Genomic DNA, 24,897 nt, shown 5'->3' with positions numbered 1-24,897 from the left:
TGTAATATACACGTAGTGTCTGTTATGAGATAAAAACTGCATACTTAAATGTTACTGCGAACAAATTCATGCTTCTGAAGGTTATCAAGCGATACGTCTTATCACCTACTCTGCTAGTCATACAGCGATCTTATCTGGCCGGTGTTCAGAGTAATGCCTTCTGTGACATGTGATGCAACAAAGTGTATGTTAAAATAATGGCGCAACGGTGCAAAATATTTTACTTTCAAACTTTACTTTTCTTATCTTCGGGTCAAAGATCTTTTGCAAATCGTTGTTCTAGTAACTTGAATATTCTTGCGTATATCGAGACCACGGAAAGCAGCCCCACGAGTGGTCATGACGGTGCTGCAGGCTTCCCGCCCTCTCTGCCTATTGCTCCATCTCCTCTTGACCCTTATCAACCAGCCTGCAGCGCTTATCAGCATTTGCGAGAACGGGACGGGCAAAACTACAGGAAGCACACGTAACGCAGAAGTGTTACAGTGGAAATAGAAAAAGGGAGGGAGTTGGTCCATGGAAATTCTTTCTGAGGCCTCAACCACATTCTGAAATCGATCCAGTTAAAGGGACTGTGTTCTTATTGCGTCTTAAGGTAGAGGAAGTTTTACACTTGCGCTTAAGCAGCACGCAAGAAAGTTTGTGGGGAGCAATAAGGTAAATTCTGCATATTTCACGTCTTGATATCAGATGCACATTGTTCTCATACGTTTTAGGTACATTGTATGTAGCCCTATTTATCAATATTTATAGTACGTAGTGGTTGAAAGTTACGCTGACGTTGTCCCTGTGTTTAATTACTTAAGCACTATGCCATGAAGACATACGGGAGACTGGAGGTACAGCTCCGTCCTTCTTGAGCTTGGCAATGATGTTAATGAGTGTTTAGCTTCTCGCCCGTTCGCTTTACTCCGAGGAAATCTCTCCCAGCACCCTCTGGATAGGAGGCTGGGTCGACCCCGGAGCAAGTCTGGACACTGTAGAAAGGAGAACATTTTTGCCATGCCGAGGATCGAACCTGGGTCTTCCAGCCCGTAGCCCGTCGCTCTCTTCCTAATGATTATGAGTGAAGATCAATACAGGGTTTGCGTTGTTGGAACACCCGGGCTACATAGTTTGTACGCTTCACCAGAGGCTATTAGGCTTACCAAGGAGGAGCAGATGGGCGGGGCATGTAGCGCGTATGGAAGAAATGACAGATGCATATAAAATTTTGGTCAGAATACTTGAAGGAAAGAGATCACTAGAGGTAAGTTTCAGGATAATATTAAAACGACTTTCGAAGGTAGGACTCTTGTAAGGACCAAAATTAATCTTGGGGCTCCATAAAAGGCCGAAAATTTCTTTGCTAGCTAAGCCAGTGGTAACCTTTAGAAGAACACTCTGCTCTGTGGTGTCAGGTGATCGATATAACTTGTACAAATTGCGATTTTGTGTTTTGCAGTACGGCTTTTGTCGCGTGACGTATTTGTACTTTTCTTTTTGTCTAGTGGACAGTGAATATAGGATATTTTAAGGTGATGCTGGGGGTACTGTTTAAGCCGTTTTAAAATGGAAATTATACTAAGAGAATATCAGTACTATTTTCTAGATTGAATATGGTTAATAGATGACATTTTCCAATTACTTCTGCGAAAAGGCGTAATTACTGTATTAAATTCTATTCTTTATCCTAATGCATAACAGACTACTTAAATATTGAAAAGAAGAGTGCAAACTTTAGTGTTCTGTAACTGGAACATAGGGACACATCAGGGCGTTGCGTTTGTAAAGCGTCAGGGTGTGAAAGAGCCTCCACAGCACTCTAGAATATCAGAGATCAAACACTGGACCTCCTAGATATGAAAGAGGCGTAAGAATTATTTCACTGCACTGCGCCTTTCGGTCTGTCCTAGTAGACAGTTCGACTGCTGCGTATACACCATAACCTGCATGGCAGGGGCCGATGTGGCAACGTCGAAAGGACTCTGCTAATTTGAGGACTTCCTCAGTAATTTAGGTGGAAAAGTGAAACAGTTAAATGTAGTCAGTGGGTGCTAATCTTCAAGCTGCAGTGGTGTTTGTTCTGCATAACTTCTTCTAGTTCGGCGACACATGGAAACCGCTGAGGTAATTGAAAAAAAAAATGTGTTGCATTAGTTGAGACAAATGTTTTATATATGGACGTCAGACTTTGTCGCTCACTCTGTGGGGAGAATATTTTAGGGGTATTTTAGGACGGAAATACTGAGACAAGAGTTTGGACCTGTGAAAAATAAAGTGCCAAAGGACTCAACAATGTACGTATGTAATGGGGAACAGCACGTCAACAGCTCTCTTTTGTTATTGTTAGAGCGAGGAAATATTGAAAGATCAAATGTTTTGATTTGGTGAATATTTATTAAAATACACGAAATATTTTTTGTCACTCTGTCCAGTGCGACGTCAGCTGTTACTAATAGATTTGTTTGTATCACCAAGAAGTTAGTATCGTTGACAATGTAGTACAGAAAATAGCAACGAAAAGTTCTGGGAAGAACTGATCGCCTATTTTTCTTGATACGACATGGAACGCATAGAAGATGACGAGGCCAATATTATTATATTTAAGCATCCTGTAGTATTGAAGTTCCACTTATAGTCTATTTTAAACGGAATATTTGATAGATTATACGCGTCAAATAATTTTTCTATTGTTGCATGTGTATTCGCTGTCGTGATAACGAATTTACCTAGCCGTTGCCTAGCAACGATAAAGGGATACACACAGATGTGTGGGAGGGATTTATGAAGTATGCCGTTCAGGTGGGCTCAGGTGCTATGTTATACATACCAAGTTCCATAAAGACCGGTTTAGATGTTCAAAAGTTGATGGGGGAGGGGGTGAACAGACACAGACAGAGTGGTGATCCCATAAGCCTACTTTTTTTTTTTTTCAAAATGAGGTAAGTAGGCTAAAAAATGTGTTTGGAAAATACATGTACTCAGAACTGAATTACGAATATTATCTTCTTTTAGTACCAACTTATAGGTTAATGATGTACCCCGCTTTGCTGTCATTTGTATTCACAACGATGTCCAAACAGGAAAAGTGATTAACTGCATTAGGTTAAGATGACGTGGAACACTTTATAGTGTGATTGTTGTTATATTAGGCAATGACCTTGCAGACGACCACTGAAGTGTTGTTCAGAGAGCATTAACATATTCTGAAAACACAACCATCTCGAATTCCTTTGAATACACTTAAGTAATGAGAGAGCTATTTACAAGAGGTGGGTGTGGAGGTATGTTCGGTGTAGGTTGGTAAGTGAGAGACATCAAATAGCAAATAAATAATCATGGATGAACAAAATAGATCCGAAATAAGGAATTCTTATATACTGTCCAAGAATATTGTTTCTTTTCGAAACATTAACATCCAAACTCATTAGAAATACGTACATAGTTCTATTGCAACCCAAAGGAAAGATATCCCAGGATTTAATTAATTAAACACCAAGCCATGAACACTATAGAGAGTGGAGGTATAGCTCCACCTTTCTTTACTTCGGCACTAGATGGAGCTGAGTGGCCAGCTGCACATCCCTGCCCCTCTATCTCCGGGGATTGAGCCCTCGGTACTAATTGTGTAGAAGGTTCAGTGGGCCCTACAGCCGGCCTGAAAGTTATGAAGAAAAGAAAAGCCTCTTGTCCCCTACATCGGCCATCTAACTTGTAGCCTGGATTCTGTACCGACTAACCTACTCCGGCTCCTTCCGAAGAAGAGGTACGCAGAGTACACAGATCCTGTTATAAATTAATGAGAAGTACTATTATTTTAATATTATAGACTATATAGGTTGAATACATTAATAGCATGGCACAACAAATGCTTGTCGATAACAGTGGCCGCGCGGACTAAAGCAGGAACCATCTTCGCCCACTCGAACACTGAGGTCTTGTGTTAGAATCCCACTCGAGGCATGGATGTCTGTGTGCATTTATTCTGTGTACAGGTAGTGGCCTTCCAATGGGCTGCTCCCCCGTCCAAGGAGTCCTAATGACTGTGTGTATATTAAGAAAGAGGAAAATCGGCCAAGGTCCAAAGGGTAGTAAAGCCACAGAGATAGAAAAAGGAAGAAGAAGCAAATGATAAATTACAACTGCTCATTTACTTAATGAGAGAAGTGTGCCTGCTTTTTTTTTTTTTTTGTAATATTCTCCAAGTTCGAAACACGTTCCGAATTCTACAAGCGCACAATCTGCGCTTTTCCTTTGTTCTAAATACGTCACGTGAGGGGCAGCGACAATAGGTGCTCTGCTTAACTAGCGGTCATTTTCTTTTATTTTCACGCAAAATTATGATGAAAATCACTTCTAAGTTGAATAAAACGCTCAGATGCAAAATAATACAAACTTCTGGGTTGTAACTCGTTGTAGTTTGGAGTGAGCCCGATGTTTCAAAGAAAAATATCGCTTCCATCTTCAGAGTCGAAGAGTAACACCTACTAAATTGTACTATTCATAGTCACCACACAAAGAACCGCAAATCCAATAAAAGTTGCAGAATTTCGGTCATAATAGGCAGTTTGGAAAACATTGGTTTTTGTTGTGGGGTACAGGCGAGCATTCATGTTGTATGTATGTATGAGGGGTAGGCCTTCTCGGCCCTTGCACCGCGACCTACAGTGGTCTTGTGCTTGAGCATTCATGTTAGTTAAGTCCGTGTTCACTTCAAATGTTTGTTTCACATGGTATTAATCAACATTGTTCCTTGAACTGGGAATGTTTGCACACAAGTTACAAACCAAACAGCTTTCCATTATTTTAATACAGAACTGTTTATTTACCATATAAATAAGAAAGAGTAATGTTTACCGGAGTGAGAAGATGTGTAAGGCCACTGAATAATTAAATACAAAATAAAAGTTTTGTAAAGTAGGTCTATATTATTTCAAGACAGTTTAACCTGCAGATGTAGGATGAGCAAACGTATACTAAACGTAATCATTATCAATTACATTACTTCCGGTAACATATTCCCGTGACCTATCGCGCAGAGATTTCTTCTTTAATTTTATTGGTTCTTTCACATTCAAAATTCCTTAAATTTAAGACCACAAATATCATAGCAATACACTTCCTTTATATGAAAATATTTTTTTTTTGCAATTATGTCATTTTAGACACAAGAAGTCTGTCTTCCAATAAAAATTATTGTAATAATACATCGCCTCTGTGGTCAAGTGGTAAGAGTTCCTGGCTACAGATACAGAGGTTCAGGTTTCGATTCCCGGCGCTACCAGATTTTCTGAGAAGTAGTGGGTCTGGAAGGTGGTCCACTAAGTCTCGTGAGGATAGTTGAGTAACTATTTCAAGGAAATAACGGCTCCGGTTTAGAAAACCGAGATTAGCGGCCGTGGGGATCCCTTGCGCTGACCACGTGACACGCTCTATCCGCTAAAGTTGGCACTAACTTCGCCGACAAGCGGCGGTCGCTCGGTCGGTATAGTTTGCTTGCGGATTATAGGCCACGGAGTCTGTCACACAGTCGAGACATGATCATTCTCCGACTCTCATACCCTACTCATTTCTAACCGACGACTGGTTATAGTACAGTATTATTTAAAGGCAGCTTCGTATCATGCTGTGACATGGACAGCCATTTCCACGAAACATGTTTTCGTAGAGATTGATTCTTGGAAACCACGTCGGTGAGGAACATGTTTCCTTGGATACGAGTGGATACCAATAAAAGGCCGTTCATATCAGAATGAAGTCAGCCGTAAATCAGACGTCATAGTTCAAGCCAGTCATATTTCAGAGAAGAACAGGGAGAGACCGGAATGGAGCCAGTCAGGATGGAGCTAGTCCTAGGCAGTCATTTATTATGAGCTATTGTAAGTTATTGTGATTGCGAGTGATTGTACAAGAGAGTGTTAATAAATCCAATCATCCAATCCAAACCCCATTATTATTAGTCACGCAGCCATAAACACGTGATAATATGTTACTTGAAATCTAGAATGGCCCTTCGGTATGATATTATTTTAATAAAACGATCTTTGTAATCTTTGATTCACATTTCTGATCTACGGAGCGAGAATACGGCTAATGGATTTTCCCAGTCCATTTGCAAATTCAACCAGGAACACGGTAGGTATAGGAGAAAGTCTCAGCTCTCAGTTAAAGAACAAAATACTTGTCCTCTTGCATTACCATTTTTTATTGCTAGTGGGGTGGGACTAAGTCCCTTGTACTGCGGTCACTTCTGGCCTATTGTACCAGCCCCAGATGATAGGTGACGGTGATTGTGGAGCAATTGGTCGAGTGAAGATTGGCAGGGGAAACCGAAGTACTCTGAGAAAACGTGCCGCAGCGCCACGTTGTCCACCACAAATCCCACTTGACCAGACCCGGGATCGAATCCGGGCCGCCGCGGTGGGAAGCCAGGGGCTAACCGCTTGAGCTATGGCGCGGCCTCCATTACCCTTTACTCTCATTCGAGTCAAGGGAGCCAATGTTTAATTGCGCACACAAATACGTCTGTGGGATCTGAGATTCTACTGCGATAATTTTCGGTGGGAGTCCTGAAAATTGAGGCAAAGAATTACACTTAAACATCGCTAAAATTTGACCAGACTACACGTCGTTATATCACAGAAGCCAATAATCTTCATCCCAATATCTTATCTCCAGCATCCTCTAACAATTTTTAAATCGTTGACAGCAGGAAATGTTGTCTCTTGCTCCTGCAAGCAAATTTCGGCAGCCCGGCAAACATGGCATGCCCTGACACCGGGGTGTGGATATGCCTACAGTGACGTGCAATATTTTGGGAGAATGAAGTATTTCAAGTTAAAATTGAGGGCAGGCTTTTTTACATTCTCTCGACCTGAGGGAAGAATACGGCTGGGGGAATCTTGAGAACAGAACAACGAGAAGAATATTGGACCGTAGGTGGGAGGACGTAACAGGGGGCTGGAAATGACTGCATAAAGTGGAGCTTCGTAACTTGTGATCGTCATCAGATATTATTAAAATGGTAATGTGAGAGAGACTGAGGGGGGCTCTAGCAAGCTTGGGAGAGATGGAACAATATTTAATGGAAGACAAGCATAGAATAGATGTGAAGATAATATTAAAATGGAACATAAAGAAACAGCTTGTGGACTAGGATCATTTGGCTCAGGCTTTGGTCTAGATGTGGGCTGTTATGAACCCTGAAATGAATGTTCAGGTTCCAAGAAAGACGGACAGTTTCCTTACTGGATTACTGGTTTCCAAAGAATGCTTGCTTTCCATAGAGTTGTGTACTTTAATACAAATTATGTTTTTAATTTACTATGTTGAGTTGAAAAAAACTGAGGTAAACCAGCTCCCTTCTCTATCCCTATACCACCAAAGTATATATGTGGTGTAAGAATGAAGCTCCGTTAATTCTAATCAGAGATGAATGCTCAGCTTCAAGCTCCAGCATCCTTATCTCTCCCAATATATTGCTGGATAGGAGGCTGAGTGAGTCCCAGAACCACTCTGGACGTTACTGCGAAAAGAACCCTTTCCTTACCGGGAATTTAATTCTGAACCTCCATCTCACAACGTGTCACTTCTCTTCATAGGAAAGTTAAAAGCTGAATAAAACTAGCAAATATATACTGTCCTTCAGTTCAGATTTTTAAACACTATGTTCGAGAACCAAGCACAGTAACTTAACCCAGCTAAAGTAACATTTTAGGAGGTTCCGAATGGTAACCAACGGTAGGTTCTGTCAAAATGTATAGGAATTATGGTAAAGTTTTGAGAGAACTGCTCCGGGTTTTAACTGCGTCCTAATTTCTCACTTTTCGGGGCAGCATTTAGGCTTCTGGCGGACCTACCTGAAGGTGTGTTTGCTTGCATCCGTCAGTGTTTCAGTGTCACAGTGTTACAAACCTCAGGTCAATGGAACACGGATGTACAATCATATTTAAATAAGTTAGCGCATCCTTCAACATAATTGTTAATTAATAATCTACATGATTATGATATTTTAAAATTATTATCTCATAATGAAATTATTTTTGTTGTACTTACATTTAGTTGTAATAATACTGATTCGACATGTAGACTGCTGTTCGACTCTATAGAATATTAAGACAGGTAAAGCACAGATCCTTACAAATCTCAGTGTTGTTTTACAGTCCTTATTGTGATACAACAATGACGTGCAAGAATATACAAGTATATTTTTGATTTGATAAGGAACTTACAAGTATTCCAAGTGAGTCACAGTGATCAATTCAGACCATCAATATCAAATTCAATCAAAATCAGTTCGGTAGTTTAGAATATGAAACTAACGAGCGGTTAGACACGTCACATCTGCCCATTATGCATTTTACGTATGAGAAAACAACGCATCAAAATTCAATCGTAACAAACGGTTCAAGAATTTGATGGTCCTCTGAATACAAAGTACATTGAAACAAGAGTTACAAAAGGATATGAAGACATATGCCGTCACAGGCATCTGTTACATAATGCAAGCTAGCGATTGGTCTGGGTTAGTAATTAATCCACTCCGTTACCAAGACGATCACGACCCTGGAAGCGATATGCTACAAGTAGCTAATCTCCAGATAAGCGCTAACATGTCATATGGTGACACCACGGGTTTCTATTGATCCAGATGCAGGCTACTGAAAAAACCTTGTTCTTTCCTTGGAACTTCGTAACACGAACTGTGAAATGACATGCACGGGTGTTATTTTGAAGATTAACTAACGAGAATCAGAGCTGCGCTAAAGAAGGACACATACTCAGTTCATAACTAATTATTTTCAGTGAAGTAGCAGCATAAACCTCTTCCTTTGCTAAAATTCTTACGCTATTTAATGATGCTGTTTCAAATTCAGGCTCTCGAATAAGAAGGAAATAAAACCACGAATTGTGAGAAGGTAAGGACTTGGAAGGAGGCGGCTGTAGCCTACTTTAAGATTATTTGTCGGAGTGACTGAGGAAAACAACGAAAAGTCTCACTGAAAATACTCTTATACAGTATCCCCCGTTATTTTGGCCGTGCCATAGCTCAAGCGGTTAGTCGCTGGCTTCCCACCGCAGTAGACCGGGTGCGATCCCGGGTCTGTTCAAGTGGAATTTGTGGTGGACAAAGTGGCGCTGGGGCAGGTTTTCTCCGAGTACTTCGGTTTCCCCTGCCAAACTTCATTCCACCAATTGCTCCACAATCACCCTCACCTATCATCTGGGGCTGGTACAATAGGCCAGAAGTGGCCGCAGTACAAGGAACTTAGTCCCACCCTACTAGGAACAAAAAAAAATCCCCCATTATTGCTACACCACCTAGTATGCAATATGTACAGAACATGCCTGTCGGGTATAACCTTCACAGCACAAGTCGTCACATTTCAGAATGCAATGTGTTTATAATAACAAGTTTACTGAAAGAATCTCATAATTCCGAAGGCCTCGTCTGCTGTCTAGAAATTATACACGTATGTCTGGGATTTGAGGTTCTCAGAGCGAACGGTATAAGGAGCTTTGGCTTCGGGGATAAAATGAGTTTGCGGCCTGTTTCATTCTCGTTCTTGGCTTATTCTTCTACCCTCAAAAATTGAGGTTACATGTTCCTCCGAAGCCTGTGTTCACTTTCATCCAACTATATGGCTTTATATCCCAGAAGATTGAACTTTTCTATATATATATAAAATGAAACTTCTAATAATTAGTCAGCGCCTTTATACGTGTGTTTAAAAACACATACTGGAAATACTCTTTAAGCTTCAAGAAAGAAATATTGATGATGTATACTTTTAGGCGGTATAATTTATGACCTTTTCTTAATCATGGAATCATGAATGATTCCTATAACAGAATAAACAATTTTCGCGCCTTACCAGCACAAGAAAGTGGAACTGTTCTCTAGTGACTAGCATATAATTCGGGATATAGTATCCACTGTCTTGCCTCCAAATGTTTACTGTTTGGCCTTATGTTAGACAGGTTAACGTTACTAAAAGCTACCACCGAAAATGTCGTTGATTAATGAAATTGGTATATATTCTTCCGTTTTGCGACAATAATGAAAGCTTTCCAAAAACATTCAACATGTGGATAGTCGACTGTGTTCAGAAACTAATGCAAAATTTATGCAGTTCCTGTGTAATGTTTTCCTGTAATGTGAGAATTCAAAACTGAATTCGCACTTATTCGAAACCGCAGATAAAACTTTTGCAGAAAAAATCTGCACAAGTTAAAACAAATTTAAAACTTTAAAAAAAGTCCAGTTGGAGAGTCATTAATGATCCACTGAGTGTGTGTTTAGCAGCCCCTGGTCACTGACTGCTATCGATTCTGCAGTTAACAGCTAAATTCATGCATATCCGAAAATGACGTAATTATATTTTGGTACAAATGTAATTCTCGTTGAAAACTCGATGAAAATTCGTCATTTACTACATAAATATATTAGTGACATCTTAAGTATAATGTAATTATAACATGAAGTTTTATAAGTTTTAAATATGGACACAGAGACTAGACCGCAATAATACGTGTTTCATGGGGAGGCGTTTGCTGAACGATACAGTTGTACAGGTTTCTCTATGACACAAAATTTATGGGAATTTTAGAGTACAATATAACTCTGGTTCGTGTTAAGTTGAAAGAGTTTACACAAATATCGTTCAAAATATGCCATTATAAAATGACAAATATTATCATGGCCATCTGTCAGACAAAGAGTACTAAATCCTCTGCTGATATGAAAGAGACAAACTGGTTTCTATGTACGAGACAGCTGCATAGTTTTACCATCAGCCACAATCTTTCTTTTCGTTCACACTCAGTTGAGTGTGGGTTGAACAATTACTGCTTCTTGAAATTTAGGCCTCGATTATATTCTTCCGAGTTATGACACCGTACAGCCTCATAGATACGAAATCTCATATTAGCATTTCTTCTGCGCAGGTTCACTTTATGTATTTAAATTGCACTTACTTCTCCGATGGCCGCGCCATAGTTCAAGTGGTTAGTCGCTGGCTTCCCATCGCGGCGGCCCGGGTTCTATCCCGGGTCTGGTCAAGTGGGATTTGTTGTGGACAAAGTGGCGCTGGGGCAGGTTTTCTCCGAGTACTTCGGTTTCCCCTGCCAATCCTCATTCCACCAATTGCTCCACAATCACCCTCACCTATCATCTGGGACTGGTACAATAGGCCAGAAGTGGCCGCAATACAAGGGACTTAGTCCCACCCCACTTACTTACTTACTCATGGAGCTGAACGCTTCTGGAGGAGCCGCCAATTCTCCAGCTACTCAAGAATTTCCCAGCATTTCATGAAGCCCGAAGGTTCATTACCGTGTTCACAAGAGTCCTCCACTGATCCCTATTCTGAACCAGATCTATCCAATCTATACCCTCCCATTCTATATCTCCAAGATCCATTCTAAAATTGTCCACCCACCTATGCCTTGGTCTTCCCTGTGGTCTCTTTCCTTCTGGCTTCCCACCAATATCCTTTACGCATTCCAGTCCCACCCCATCTAGCAATAAGAAAAATAATATTTCTCCGATGGAAAATATATAGAAACTTAAACAATTTTACATGCCCTTGTGCACAAATTTTAATATTATACTCAGGGTCTGTAATCGTGTCGTTTCTTGTATTTTAATATCATAATAAGGTTTTAATTTTAATATTGTAAATAAAGGAATTTAGATGTGATATTAAGCCTAGTAATTAGATGTGTGGACTTACTTGTACTGTACTGCATAATGACGGGAAGACGACGCTACGATCTTTGGAAAACCCTCTGCTCTTTAACCGAACCGTGAATCAAAAGTATGACGAGCATTTTGTCTCACTCACGTGTGAGCTCTCACGTCCTTATCTCAGCATATCACCATTATATCGCGTAAGATGAGAGGGTTAGCTGAAACTTTACTGCCAGTGCTTCTAAACCTGGCCCAGTGCGTGCCGCGTAATGTCGCACACTGAATACTTTACATCGAGGATTTAGGCTAATCACGCTTCTGGTAAACCCAAATAACGAGATATATTCGAGCCCTGAGAACCTACAGGCTGGCGGGAATTCAAGGGTATGTAAGTACATGGAATTATATGCAGGGTACACTTAATTTTTTTTTAAATAATTACGAACGGATGAACTGAACAATCAATCAACCAACCGACGAATTTCATGGTACAAAACCTTCCTTAATAGTCTGTTGTTAATCAAACAGACTAGAGAGTTCTCAGTTTTGTAACTCAGACAGTTCATCGCAGATCTTACAAAAATCCATTATTCGATCTTATCTTGGGCCCATAACTTCACTTAATTTTTGTCTAAGGTCCATTTTAATATCATCCTCTTATTTCATATCTTAGAAATAGTGTCATACGTTTAGTTTTCTGGACGAAAACGTTGTACTTACGTGTTATGTCAATTTCTTCGGGATATAATAACCAGAAAGGTATAAGATGAATAGTCAGGATTATGAAGCCCCTCGTCACGTAATTTTCTTTAATCTTCCTCTTACTTTATCTTTGTTAGGTCCAAATGCCATCCTCAGCATTTTATCAAATATTCTAAATCCATATTTTACGCGTAGTGTGAGGAAACGACATTTCTCCTCTCCTTTCCTCTCGCTTCCTGTAGCTTGCACGCACGCACGAACATACACATACACAATATACACGCGCGAAGAACAACATAAGAAAAAATATTTTGGTACTTTAGACCTTTACATAAGCTACAGCGAAATAAACGCTTTTGAACGGAACATTAGAAAGCACTTCCCGAATTCTGAGGTAGTCTCAAAGAATATGAAATACAGCAAACTTATTCTTCTCTTCAGTGCAGATGAGAGTGTGCTTGTAACTGAACGAACTTAGAAAATGGTAAGCATTAAAATTCTGCGTATCATTCTAACTAACATGATTATTTTGCTATTTGTTTTCGTTCTCCCTGGAAAACATGTCGTGCAGTTTTAAATTTGAAATATCAACATTCCGTCCTGTCCTTTCCATAGAAGTAAAGTTGGGCACACAGAAAATAACACCCTACTGCTGGGTCAGTAAAAGGTAAAAAAAAGGTAAAACTATCCCTGTGCTTAACTAATTGAGCACTATGCATGAAGGTGTATGGGGGAGTGGATGTATAGATCCACATTTTCTTGACCTCGGCAATATTTGGAGGTGAATGACCTTCATGCCCCGGCCGCTTTATCCCTGAGGAAATATCCCCCGGTACCCAATGGATAGGAGGGTGGGTGGACACCAGAGCCGGTCTGGACGACATGGAGAAGTGACAATTCTTGACTCTACCGGGACTCAAACTCCGACCCCTCGGTCGTCCAACCCGTAGTCAGTGGCTATACCGACTGCGCTATCCCTGCTCCACAGATGGGTCAGTACGGAATACAAACCCGTGGCAACCCGCCCTGTCTTCTTCAGAACGTCCGAAAGGACGCTTCGGAAAAGACAAATTTTCACAGTTGAAATATTGCATAAGAGATTTCAATTCCTCTTCATATTATGGCTGTTTGAGTAATGACAGCAAACATTCTAGAAGGTGTCATAACCAGAAATATGATTTTTTACCCTCATGGAAAAGACAAGAAATTTATTTTTGGTTTATTAACGACACTTCAACCCACAGTACCATACAGGGTGATTAGTGAATAATGAACTGGTAAGGATGTGAAAGGAAGTGGTGGTGCCTAATTTAAGGAATCATTCCGGGACATGCCTAGAAGGGCTGAGGAATACCACGCAAATCCTCAGCAAGATAGTCAATGTGCAGGCCGTTATTTCAAATACAGATCTCCCGAATATGAAACAAGAGGGAGGGAAAGTCGAATGCGATGTTCAGACTAAAAGAAAAAGTTGAATTATAAATTTACTTTCAATATTCAATCTTGTATCAAGATGTCTGTATCTCTCATCCCAATGCTTACCAATTAGGGCTACTCGTAAAATGTTAAATATTGTGAAGTTGTTTATCGAAGCGTACACTAAAAACGTATAGACATCACGTAGTCACGTTCATATTTTAACCATGGCAAACTATTTCCAGATATTTGTTACGCACTTCAATCGCAGAAATTCAGACATCTAGAGGCATGTCTTTACAACATAAATTCACATTAAATTATCAAGAATGAACGGTTGGCCATAACACTTGAACGTCTCATGGAGACCAAAATGATAAGACCTTCTCGGGCAATCAGTTACGTCAAACTGAGCCATAAATCATCCCTGATGATGGAACTAAAGATTGTGGCTGATATCCCGAGAAGACATTAATTAATTGATTAATTTTCATACGATTTCCTTAGTATATTCCAGTCTATATCAAAATCTTAAAAATGAGGTGCCTAACCAGATAATCGACAAGTTATATATAGCAGATCATTCTTGAGAACCTGAACAAGTCAATAAATGCCTTCATGAAACCGGAAAGTTCATTACCGTATTCAAAAGAGCCCGCCACCTTCCCTATCCTGATATTGATGACTCCAGTCCACATCTTCATGTCCTGTTTCAATAAGGTTCATTTTACTAATATATTTCCATGTACACCCTGCTTTTTCATGTTGTTTCCCGACTAAAACTGTATATAAATTTCTGAAATGAGGCATTCCTACTTAATTTCCAAAACACAGACTTTATTCGTCGACTTTCCTACCTTCTCTTGGACAAGGGCTTCGCGAGAATCACTGACAACGGTGGAATTCAAGATCTATAGGTTTGTATCACCTCCACAATTCATCTTCCAGGTGATCTTCAACCAAATTCAAAAGCTCTGTTTATATACTTTCACCTCTCTGGTGAATATTCGTATGTTCCTAGCGAGCAATATGAAGATGAATTTGAGCTGAAAATATTTGTTTCCTTTATTATTTCCATTCTCCAAATGTTACCTTATCCGAAACTTCCGGTAAAGTGGAAAAATTGAGTGAACTGTAGTCAGAAATTGAAAAAGAACATTACGTATTTGTGTCTCGGTTTCTTAGCTTATTTCACAAAGCAATTTCAAACGTAGTAGCAATATAGCATAAAATTTGATGCGAAGATGATCATGATCAGTGAATAGGAAAAATTCTGGAGTAAATATTTTTTTTTAATTCGCTTAGTGGGGGGTGGAGTCAAACTGGGTCCACTCGGCACGGCGGCCACTGATTGGCCTATTGTAGCCTGCCCCGGGTGATTATGATGATGGAGAATTTTATGGAATGAAGATTGACAGGAGAAACCGAAGCACTAGGAGAACCCCACCCCCCAGCGCCACTTTGTTCACCATAAATCCCACTTGACCAGACCCGGGATCGAACTCTGGCCGCCGCGGTGGGAAACCAGCGACTAACCGCTTGAGCTAAGGCGCGGCCATATTTCTACCTTATTTCACGACACTATCCTCACAATCGTCTAAGAAGGATAAGAAATATCATGAAAGCAGTAACGAAAGTGTGTAAAACGGCCAAGAGTCGAACTGGGTGCCTTCCGTGTGAATAAAGTTCTGTAGTACATAGACTTCATCTGATACAACATAGATTAAACCTCTGTAATAATATCTCACACAAACTCCCTCTACATATTTCGGTGCAATTGCGCCGTCTTCTGTATAATCTGGACAATATCAAAATGGATCTTAGATAGGATTAGGTGGTGTTGACTGGATCGATCTGGCTCAGGATAGAGACCAGCGGAGGGCTCTTGTGAACGCGGTAACGAATCTTCGGATGTCATAAAACGCTGGGAAGTTCTTGAGTAGCTGCAAAATTGGTGGCTTCTCAAGAAGGGCTCAGCTCCACGAAGTTAGTTTATAAAAGTATAATTGGGTACAGAAGCTATTAAACATGATACGTTGCTCAAATATACTGGAATGACAATACAGTAAGAGATTGGTACCGTAAGAGACAGAAATGAAATCCACATAAGATATTTCACTTCATTTGAAAATGTCGGAGTTAAATCGAACCAGATGCGCTTCAACGATTTATTTTGTCTTTCAGTTCCGGTACTGCAACTGTAGAAGGAAGTTGTATCAAGAGGAAAAAATCGGCACCAAGAACTCCCGGTTGATTGGAAGAGTGTCTTTCTCTGAATGAACTTTCGCAATCACTTATCTGGGGTAAGTTTAACTACGAACTCGACTACAATGCTAGCTGCATAAGAATTAAAACTAGTTTCATATGCACCACAACGAGGGAGAGTAAGTACATAGATCAGAAATGGATATAAAAAGTAAAACATGTGATACTGGAAACTGGAGAAAATTATTTCTCGATATACTCTCCATCAACACTGATACACTTGCCCCATCGCTTTATCAGTGCTTCGAAGCCCGCAGCATAGAAGACTTTTGACTGTTGTCTCAGACACTTCCGTACACCTGGTCGGGCAACATCTGCGATCTGTGAACGTCCTTGAGAGAATTTCTTGACCCAGTTATGAACCGCTTTACGCGAGAAACACTTTCCACTAAACAGGAAGCATTTCTTTATGAACATCATTTGTATTGATTCCTTTTGGCCACAAGAAAAGCAAAAAAGAACGTTGCTCTTCCGTAGTATATCCCTCAAGTACGAACGCCATTTTTACCACCGAAACCAGCCTCTGAACATGCGCATGTGCGTCTCCTACCTAGATTGTCATGAAGCTGGGATGCGCTGCTACTGCTACACATAGAGAACCTATTACGTTCATTACAGCTGTTTACTCTTTACTAACTATTCCTTGTAGATTATTTCAAGAGCAGTCAGTCTGTACGTAACTTTGCTTACAAATTAATTTATTTCATCTACTGAATTATTATGACTGGCTTCTTAGCTGTCCTTCCAACGAACTATAATTATGAATACCAACGTATACACATAAAACAAAAAGTATATCTTGAGCCAGAGGCCTATTTCACTCATTTTTCTCAAACAGGATGTAATTCTAAAGCCTCTGTGTGTTATGCAAACTGATACTTACGGTGCAAGCTGCCTTGTTACTGAATTTACGTTAAACACCACTGTTTTATTTGAAAACCTGCAACATAAATCTGATTGCTGCATTGTAAGAAAATTTCTTTTATAATTCTCTATCTTGCTAGTGAATGTTTATAATTCAGTCTTGCAAAAACTTCTTAAGAATTGTAATCTGTGAAGACTGCTACTTCTTTGGCCAGTATATTTGCCTTCACAAAAGACATTTATTAGAGAATAACGTGTTAAGTTTCTACTGAATTGGTAATGAATTTGAAATGATATTTTCAATATTTAAGAAAATTTTACGTTAAAGTTTTTATTTCATTAACAATTTGACGTGTTTTTTCTCAACAGAATTACGACAGCTTCAAGATTCTGTTGGGCATCAGCTTTCTCTTGACAGTCTGCAGCAATGTGTACCTGTGCCCTACGAATTGTAGTTGCTATGGGACTTCAAGTATCGGTGTCACTTGCAACTGCTCTTGGGCAACATTGCAAAGAATCCCACAGGAAGGTGTTGACTTCAACACTACTAAGCTCATAGCTTCACACAACAAGCTGACTAGCCTGAAGAACATCAGCTTTAGTGCCTTCCATCCGCAGCCTCTGGCGGTTATCACTTTAGACTACAATGCCATTTCTGAAGTAGATTCAAACACGTTTAACAGTCTAGTTTTTTTAAAAAAACTTTGTATGTCACATAATATGATAGTCGGTCTTCATCCGGCCACTTTTGCAGACGCGATACTGCTGGAGCAAATAGAAATAAGTGATAATAATTTAATATATGTGCATCCGGAACTGTTGATCAAAAACCTATACCTCCAGCTATTTGATGCCGGCAATAACAGAATCAGAATTCTCCCATCAGGTTTATTCAAATACAATAGTAACCTAATGGGAGTTTATGTTAATGGTAATGAACTTAGATTCCTCAGTAGCCAACAGTTTCAGCACAACCCCAAACTCAGAATTGTGCGTTTAGAAAACAATAAAATCATGTATCTTCAAATAGATATGTTCACATATAGTAGATATCCTTTGTATGTAAACCTGAATAATAATGAAATACATCAGATTCGAGACAACGTATTTCAAAACGAATGCGACGTAAAAATCGTGGATATAAACAAAAATAATATAGAGAATTTCTCTGTATGCCAGTTACTTTGCTTGAAGGGAGTGCTGAGTATTGATATTTCTGGTAACCCACTGGTTTGTGGCAGTCACGAGGAGCAAGCAGTGAAATTGTGTCATAATTACAGTGTCCATAATGAAGGTGACTGCAACTTAGGAACTCCACTCAATTCAGATACGGTATTTACAGGGAGGACATTATACATGAAAACAATGTATGAAAACAGTAGTAGCTTCCCACATTCATTTACTACAGTAACAAGTAACTACAGCGCTACTTCAGTAGATTTTCCGACTGCTGAAGATACGGCAGCTCTTTCTCAAGAAATAAAACAAAATGTTTTAACTAACAACATTTCTGTTGTCTCAGGCAATGAAAATGTGACCATGGTATTTGGATCTACATCGCGGCTGGAATACACTGAGCAAAATCGAACTACTACAGAGGTCACTGTTGTCGAGTATAACTCTCCTATCGTATTACGAGAATCAACTGTGCGCGGAATTCTTTTCATTGCGCTGGAGTGCCTATTAGCTATTGTCATCTTTTTACGAAAGTTACTGTGCCAGAGAGATGTAAATGATTCTGCTGTAGTTGATACAATCGAACTTCTGTCTGAATCTGGACCCAACCCTGAAGTCAACAGTGAAACAGAAAGTAGTGCTGTCTGAAATAAACTGTGGGAAGATGATGGTGAAATCTGGAAGCAGTAATAATATTGAAAATACTGAAATTTTAAGGCGATAATGATGCAGAAATTGACGAAGTACATGGGAATAAATGAGACAGAAGATGGTGAAGTCTGAAGCCAGCAATGGTAAGGAAGTTAGCAATACTCGGTCAGTAATGGAATAGAAGATGGTCAAGTCTGAAGGAATAAATGAGACAGAAGATGGTGAAGTCTGAAGCCAGCAATGGTAAGGAAGTTAGCAATACTCGGTCAGTAATGGAATAGAAGATGGTCAAGTCTGAAGGAATAAATGAGACAGAAGATGGTGAAGTCTGAAGCCAGCAATGGTAAGGAAGTTAGCAATACTCGGTCAGTAATGGAATAGAAGATGGTCAAGTCTGAAGGAATAAATGAGACAGAAGATGGTGAAGTCGAAGGCAGCAATGGTAAGGAAGTTAGCAATACGCGGTCAGTAATGGAACAGAAGCTGATCAAGTTTGAAGGAAGAAATGAGACAGAAGATGGCGAAGTCTGAAGGCAGTAGAGAAATGGAAGCTGGTTAATATGATGGCTATAATGAAGCAAACGGTGATGAGTCTGAAGGGAGTAGTCATATAGAATGCAGTGAAGTTTGAATAAAGAAATTATGTAGAAGTTGATGGAGAAATAGACTTTATATTATAAACAAGTGGCGATCAATTTGCAAGTTTCTGTATAACTCTCAGAAATATACGGTGATTTTAGTTCATTACAGTAAAATAGAAGTTATTGGTCAAAGTAACTATATAGCCCACGTAGCCATTAACCTTGAGGTAGGTCTGTGTTCAATGTGAAGCTAATACTTAGCAGTCGTGGTTCAGAGAATTCCCACAATAATTTACAGAAAATCGATGTAAAACCAGTTCATTTTCCGAGGTTTGTAGTTACAGAAGGTTTTATAACTCCTTCATATGAAGTAAAATATAGGAGGAACTAGTGATTGACGGTCATTCAAACACACAATTGTGGGAGTTGAATTCAAATTTGAAAGGAAGACCTAATACAATCTGTGATTATGACAAGTAAATTTTATTGAAGTTATTTGTGATTTTATTAGATCATTTCTAAGCTCCTGATGAAAAAATGCACCAAAATATGGGAAAACATGCAAAGTAGTTGCCTTTCGGCAATTTCATAAAATACGCAAAGAAAACTGGGCGTGGTTCCTGCTGGAGTCACGTGATGGGTAAGCACATTAAATAACCACAAAATACAGGAGTGATGATAGTAAGTGGGAAAGCTGAAGGTGATGAACATAAATGGAAAGAGCCCAAGGGGGCAATGTTTGCTGTTTCATGCAACGAGTGGCCTGCAGGGGTCTACGTTTGCTACAATATACAGACGTGTAGTGAAAACATTATCACACTACATATAGTAATTTTTGATAGTGAATACAATGTTTTTGTATTTCGTTGCATATTGCCATAGCGGAGACGGTTAGGCTCTGGCTTCTCAGTGTGAAGTCTCGAATTCAGTCCCGGGAGGCTTCATGTTAGATTCTTGGTGAATGTTTTTCTTCTGAATTTCTTGTAATTTATCTTCATAATCTTCATTCCACTATCACTCCTTACTCATCAGTAACAGCATAGCGGACCTACGGTCTTCTTACCGAGCAACACATAATCGAAACTGCGATATTTCTGAAGAAGGTCGTCTTTTGGGTTTTGGCGCCATGTATTCTTCGTTTTGGCCGACGTTTCGACGTTTCTGTTTGGGACCTCATCCGGCACTTGGTTTAGTACAGGGTAACGAAATTCATTAATCGCATCGGAAAATATACGGACAACAAGTTCTGGGAATAACTAATCGCCTACTTTGCTTGATAAGACACGGACCGCATAGAAGATGACGTGTCCAATAATTCTATTTTTGCATGTGTATTAACTACCGCAGGAACGTTCTTATCTAGCCGTTGCTTAGCAACAATAAGGGGCTACACGTACAGACTGATGGGAGGGATTTATGAAGTATGTCATTGAGATGGGCTTAGGTGCCGTGATACACATACCAAAGTTTCACAAAGACTGGTTCAGCCATTCAAAAGTTCATTGGTGGGGGGGTGGAGCATAAACGTACTTTTATTTTTTCAAAACATGGACAGTAAGGCAATAAAAATTCCAAATATTGATGAAGTCTCTATTTAACTTGTTTGTCATAATAATTTCTTGCTCCATATGTCTTCTTTGAGAGAATTTACAAAATTAAATTTGGGTTCTATGAGCCAGCGATGGAAGGAGTATATTTGCACCTATATAGAAGCAGGTAAGTAAAACGGACTAGCAGATATCAAGACATAGGACAGTTATCAATGTCATATAAAATATTATATGACTATCTTTCAGGGTTAACTCCCTATGTAGACGAAATTGGTGGGAAATTTCAGGATGGATTTCGAAGTAATGGACCAATTACTGTTAAAATTGTTCATATTCGTCAGATATGGAAGCAAATGGGAGTACAATTGGACAATAATTCTATTAGTTATATATTTCAAAATTGCCTATGAATCAGTTAGGAGGGGATATTCCCATTTGGTTTTGTTACCGCCCCCCCCCATATCTTTCTTTGTACTTATGTGTCGGCTGAGGGGATATTCCCATTCGGTTTTGTTACCGCCCCCCCATATCTTTCTTTGTACTTATGTGTCGGCTTCGGTAGACCACTTGACTCTTATCAGGTTCGTGTTACGGCAATAACTGAGGCAAACGGAAACTGCACACTTGAAGTCAGGCCACTGCCCGAAATCAACAACATAACTTCCACTGTCCACAAACTGTTTATTTATTCATAAGCGAAATATATAACTTATTTGCAAGCACGGAGTAATATAGCCGTTTAATATTATCAAACTTTAACGATCCAAAGTGAAGGGCTGATGAATTTGGAGAAACAAGAGGAGTGCAGTCCAATGACGTCTGCCTCAGATCAATTAAAAATTCCCCGTTTTCGAAGACTGGTATCCTGCGGGAGGGTCGCTTCATCCCAGAGAAGGGGTTGAATCGACGGTCTTTCTCCCAGACAAAAACTCATTTTCTATTGGCTGATTTTAACTAGCCAAATTCATCATGCACTCAGCACAAGCCAATCACATAACAAACTTCGAGAATAAAACAGTCCCCAACATACAGAATTCGGAACCCCACATGTGAGAGCGGTTATTTTCTTTAGTTTAGGGTCCAGCTACACCCTCTCGAAGACATTTCATGACAGCTACACATGTCAACAAAACAAAATTCATATCTTCGGAAAACTACAAACTTGTCTCCCGTGGTGACCTTGTCTCATTCCGGTCATCCCAACTGCATGTAAACAAAAACAAGACAGTTATTTTCTGTCCAGATGCAAAAAACAAGTCATAACATGTTAATAAAACTGTCTCGCCAATAAACCAGTTATGCATTAATTTCAGAGACTTCTTGCAGTCAAGACATAACAGTGCAAAGAAAAGCCGACATTCAAAGCAGCGACGAAGGGCACAATGCAACTACCAGCATTGTGGTTGGAGACGTTTTCCTTGCCACAGGTCATTAACACGTCTCTAAGAGAGCAAATTGAACTGTTAATTACACAGCTAGGCCACTCGAGAGGATCAAAACCTTACATGAAGGTCATCATAATTGTATTAAGTTTCATGAAGGTCATTTTTTTTCCTTAGCACTACAGCCCCAGTGGGCCTAGACCTTCCTCCATGAACTTCTCCGTTCACTTCGGTTTTTTCTAGATCTTACACATTCGGTAGGACTCCTTGGGCGGTGGTCAGCTCGTCGCAAGGCCTCTACCTGTACAAAAACACAGAAAAACACACACACACAAACTAAACATCCATGATCTGAGCGGGATTCGAATCCACGATCCCGGTTTCCAAGCGAGCGAAGACAGTACATGACTTATGTCGCTCGGCTACCGTGACTGGCTTATGAAGGTCGTTAGGCCATAGAACTGCAATATTCCCTTTGTCTCGTGTCGATGTGAAAATTTGACAGTCTAATTCGGAAGGCAGTAAGGATAGATTACAGACGTTTTAAAACAAAAGGAGGGGAAGAGGTTTGGATCTGTGTCAGTGGAAGTAACAGGCGAATGGAAGAATTTCCGAAGTGAACGGAGAAGTTCATGGAGGAAGGTCTAGGCCCACTGGGGCTGTAGTGCTAAGGAAAAAAAATGACCTTCATAAAACTTAATACAATTATGATGACCTTCATGTAGGGCTCTTTGGGGGTGGGGAGAAACATGTCGCAAGGCTCGTACCTACACACAGAATAAACGCACACAGATATCCATGCTTCCAGTGGGATTCGAATTCACGATCCCAGTGTTCGAGAGGCCGAAGGCGGTTCATGTCTCAGACCTCGCGGCCATTGTGATAGGCCTTTCAGTATATAACAGTATTGACCGGTAAACTACGATGATATCTGTAACTACTTCACAGTCACTTCCTTCAAAATGACACCTGATTCACCACGTGCAGTAGAATCCTCTTGTTCTTCGATGCGATATGAATTCTGCTTCTGGCAAACACAGCTGCAGAATATACAGGTAAACTGACATTTAATGTTAAGGTAAAGATAAGGTAAAGTTGTCCCCGTGTTTAACTATAATTGAGCATTACGGGAAGTGGATGTATAGACCCATATTTTCTTGACCTCGGAACTAGTTGGATGTGAGTGGCTAGCTTCACGCCCTTGCCACTTTACACTCGGAGAAAGGGTCCCCGGTACCCATCGGATAGGAGGTTGGGTGGGACCCAGGTGGAGAAGAGAAAATTCTTGACTCTACCGGAGCTCGAACTCTGAACCCTCGGTCGTCCAGCCCGTAGCCAGTCGCGGCTACGCTATCTCGACACATTATGATACCTAAATTTAATTTAAAAATCAGTGCACAACTGACATGAACGACCTGGCTGGTTCATTCCTGCGGAAAGGAATTTAAATATGTTTATAAGCAAATGTGTGACTCACTGTGACCTTGTGTGTGATTGCTGCTTTATGGATGTGTCTTCCGCATTTGGTGCAGCGATTTTGCACACCTTGTATGTCTTCTCGGTCAGTGTAGGTGGCAGAGGAAGGGGGAAAGGCGCAAGCGATCAACTGGTTTGTTTCAGCGCGAGAAATCATATAAACACATTGTTAAGTAACGTAACAATGAACTGACCGACCGACTGACTTACTGAACACATGGTGTGGAGTTGCTCTCACCGTGCTCACGTACTTAACTTTTCCACTGCAGAGGTTGTACTGTATTTATACGAACGTTTCGATTTGCCTGCAAGTGTAGAACACGATGCTTATCTTTAGGACATGCAGTTATGCCTCACCATGTTCAGCGTGTAATAAAGTGTGATCATGATATCTATGATTGGCCGCTGTGGCTTATACGATGGTGCTACTTCGGTCTTCCGCTAGAGGCAATGAATAAATTCACTAGACCCTCAGGGTTGCCAGCAATCTGGTAGTAATAAAATTGAATATTATCCTTACACAGTTCTTAGAGAGTCTTCAGTCTATATCTGCGCTTGATAGATTAATTGATTTTACAACACTTGAAGATTCAGTGCATTAGGATCGTTGGCTCACCTTTAGTCCATTTCAGCCTATTTCTGTAAGATCGGTTTCCATATTATACGAGTATTCCTCCCCAGTCATAGGCTTTCAAATATGTATTTTTCTTTTCATAAAAGTTTAAACAAGTAAAGTTGTCCCTGTGTTCGACTAATTAATCAGTAAGCCTTGAAGGCACCTGCTGACGCTGGTTCACTCGCGGATTTCTTCTTTTTCTTCTACCCTAAAGATGGAGGCGATACGTTCCTCCGAAACGTCGGTTAACACAATATATACACAGCGCCACATCCCAAAAGACTGATTTCTTCATCGTAACCGCCGTGAAAACCTCAAATCTTACATAATTTTAACTTGTAGACCCTGGATATGAAGTAATTTCAGTCTTCAAAGTTTCTCCGCTTCTGGCACGGTTGCTAAGCGTCCACCAGCCTATCTAAACATGAACCTACATAACTACCTTCTAGCCTGTACCAATCCACCCAGCCACCGATCCGCCTATTCATATCGAATACAGTTATATATTAGTTCCACTCTAATTTAATCTATGTACCTTGTGTTC

At 40.1% G+C, this 24,897-nt stretch overlaps 1 protein-coding gene across 4 annotated transcripts; it reads left to right on the top strand.

Annotated features, from left to right (window-relative positions):
* The first annotated feature begins 514 nt into the window (after positions 1 to 514).
* On the top strand, positions 515 to 19,126 carry LOC111873096 (platelet glycoprotein V). Of its 4 annotated transcripts, none has more exons than XM_023867507.2 (3): positions 515 to 657; positions 15,977 to 16,095; positions 17,291 to 19,126. In XM_023867507.2, the coding sequence occupies exons 2-3, from the start codon at positions 16,069 to 16,071 to the stop codon at positions 18,743 to 18,745; spliced, it is 1,482 nt and encodes a 493-aa protein (XP_023723275.1). In that variant the 5' UTR covers positions 515 to 657; positions 15,977 to 16,068; the 3' UTR covers positions 18,746 to 19,126. The 4 variants fall into 4 exon arrangements, with proteins under 4 accessions (XP_023723275.1, XP_023723274.1, XP_033610847.1 ...); XM_023867506.2 differs by lacking the exon at positions 515 to 657 and adding an exon at positions 1,943 to 2,109; XM_033754956.1 differs by lacking the exon at positions 515 to 657 and adding an exon at positions 11,931 to 12,058.
* The last annotated feature ends 5,771 nt before the right edge of the window (positions 19,127 to 24,897 follow it).

This window comes from Cryptotermes secundus, unplaced genomic scaffold (assembly GCF_002891405.2).
Source record: "Cryptotermes secundus unplaced genomic scaffold, Csec_1.0 scaffold120, whole genome shotgun sequence".
In the NCBI taxonomy this organism is placed as follows: domain Eukaryota; kingdom Metazoa; phylum Arthropoda; class Insecta; order Blattodea; family Kalotermitidae; genus Cryptotermes; species Cryptotermes secundus.
This window is presented reverse-complemented; position numbering and strand designations above follow the sequence as displayed.

What these genes read in the sequence shown, in the direction of transcription:
- LOC111873096 (XM_023867507.2), top strand. Translation starts at nt 16,069, where the DNA reads ATGAACTTTCGCAATCACTTATCTGGG. An exon ending in TTCGCAATCACTTATCTGGG is followed by an intron (nt 16,096 to 17,290) that starts GTAAGTTTAACT and finishes TTTTCTCAACAG; the next exon opens with AATTACGACAGCTTCAAGAT.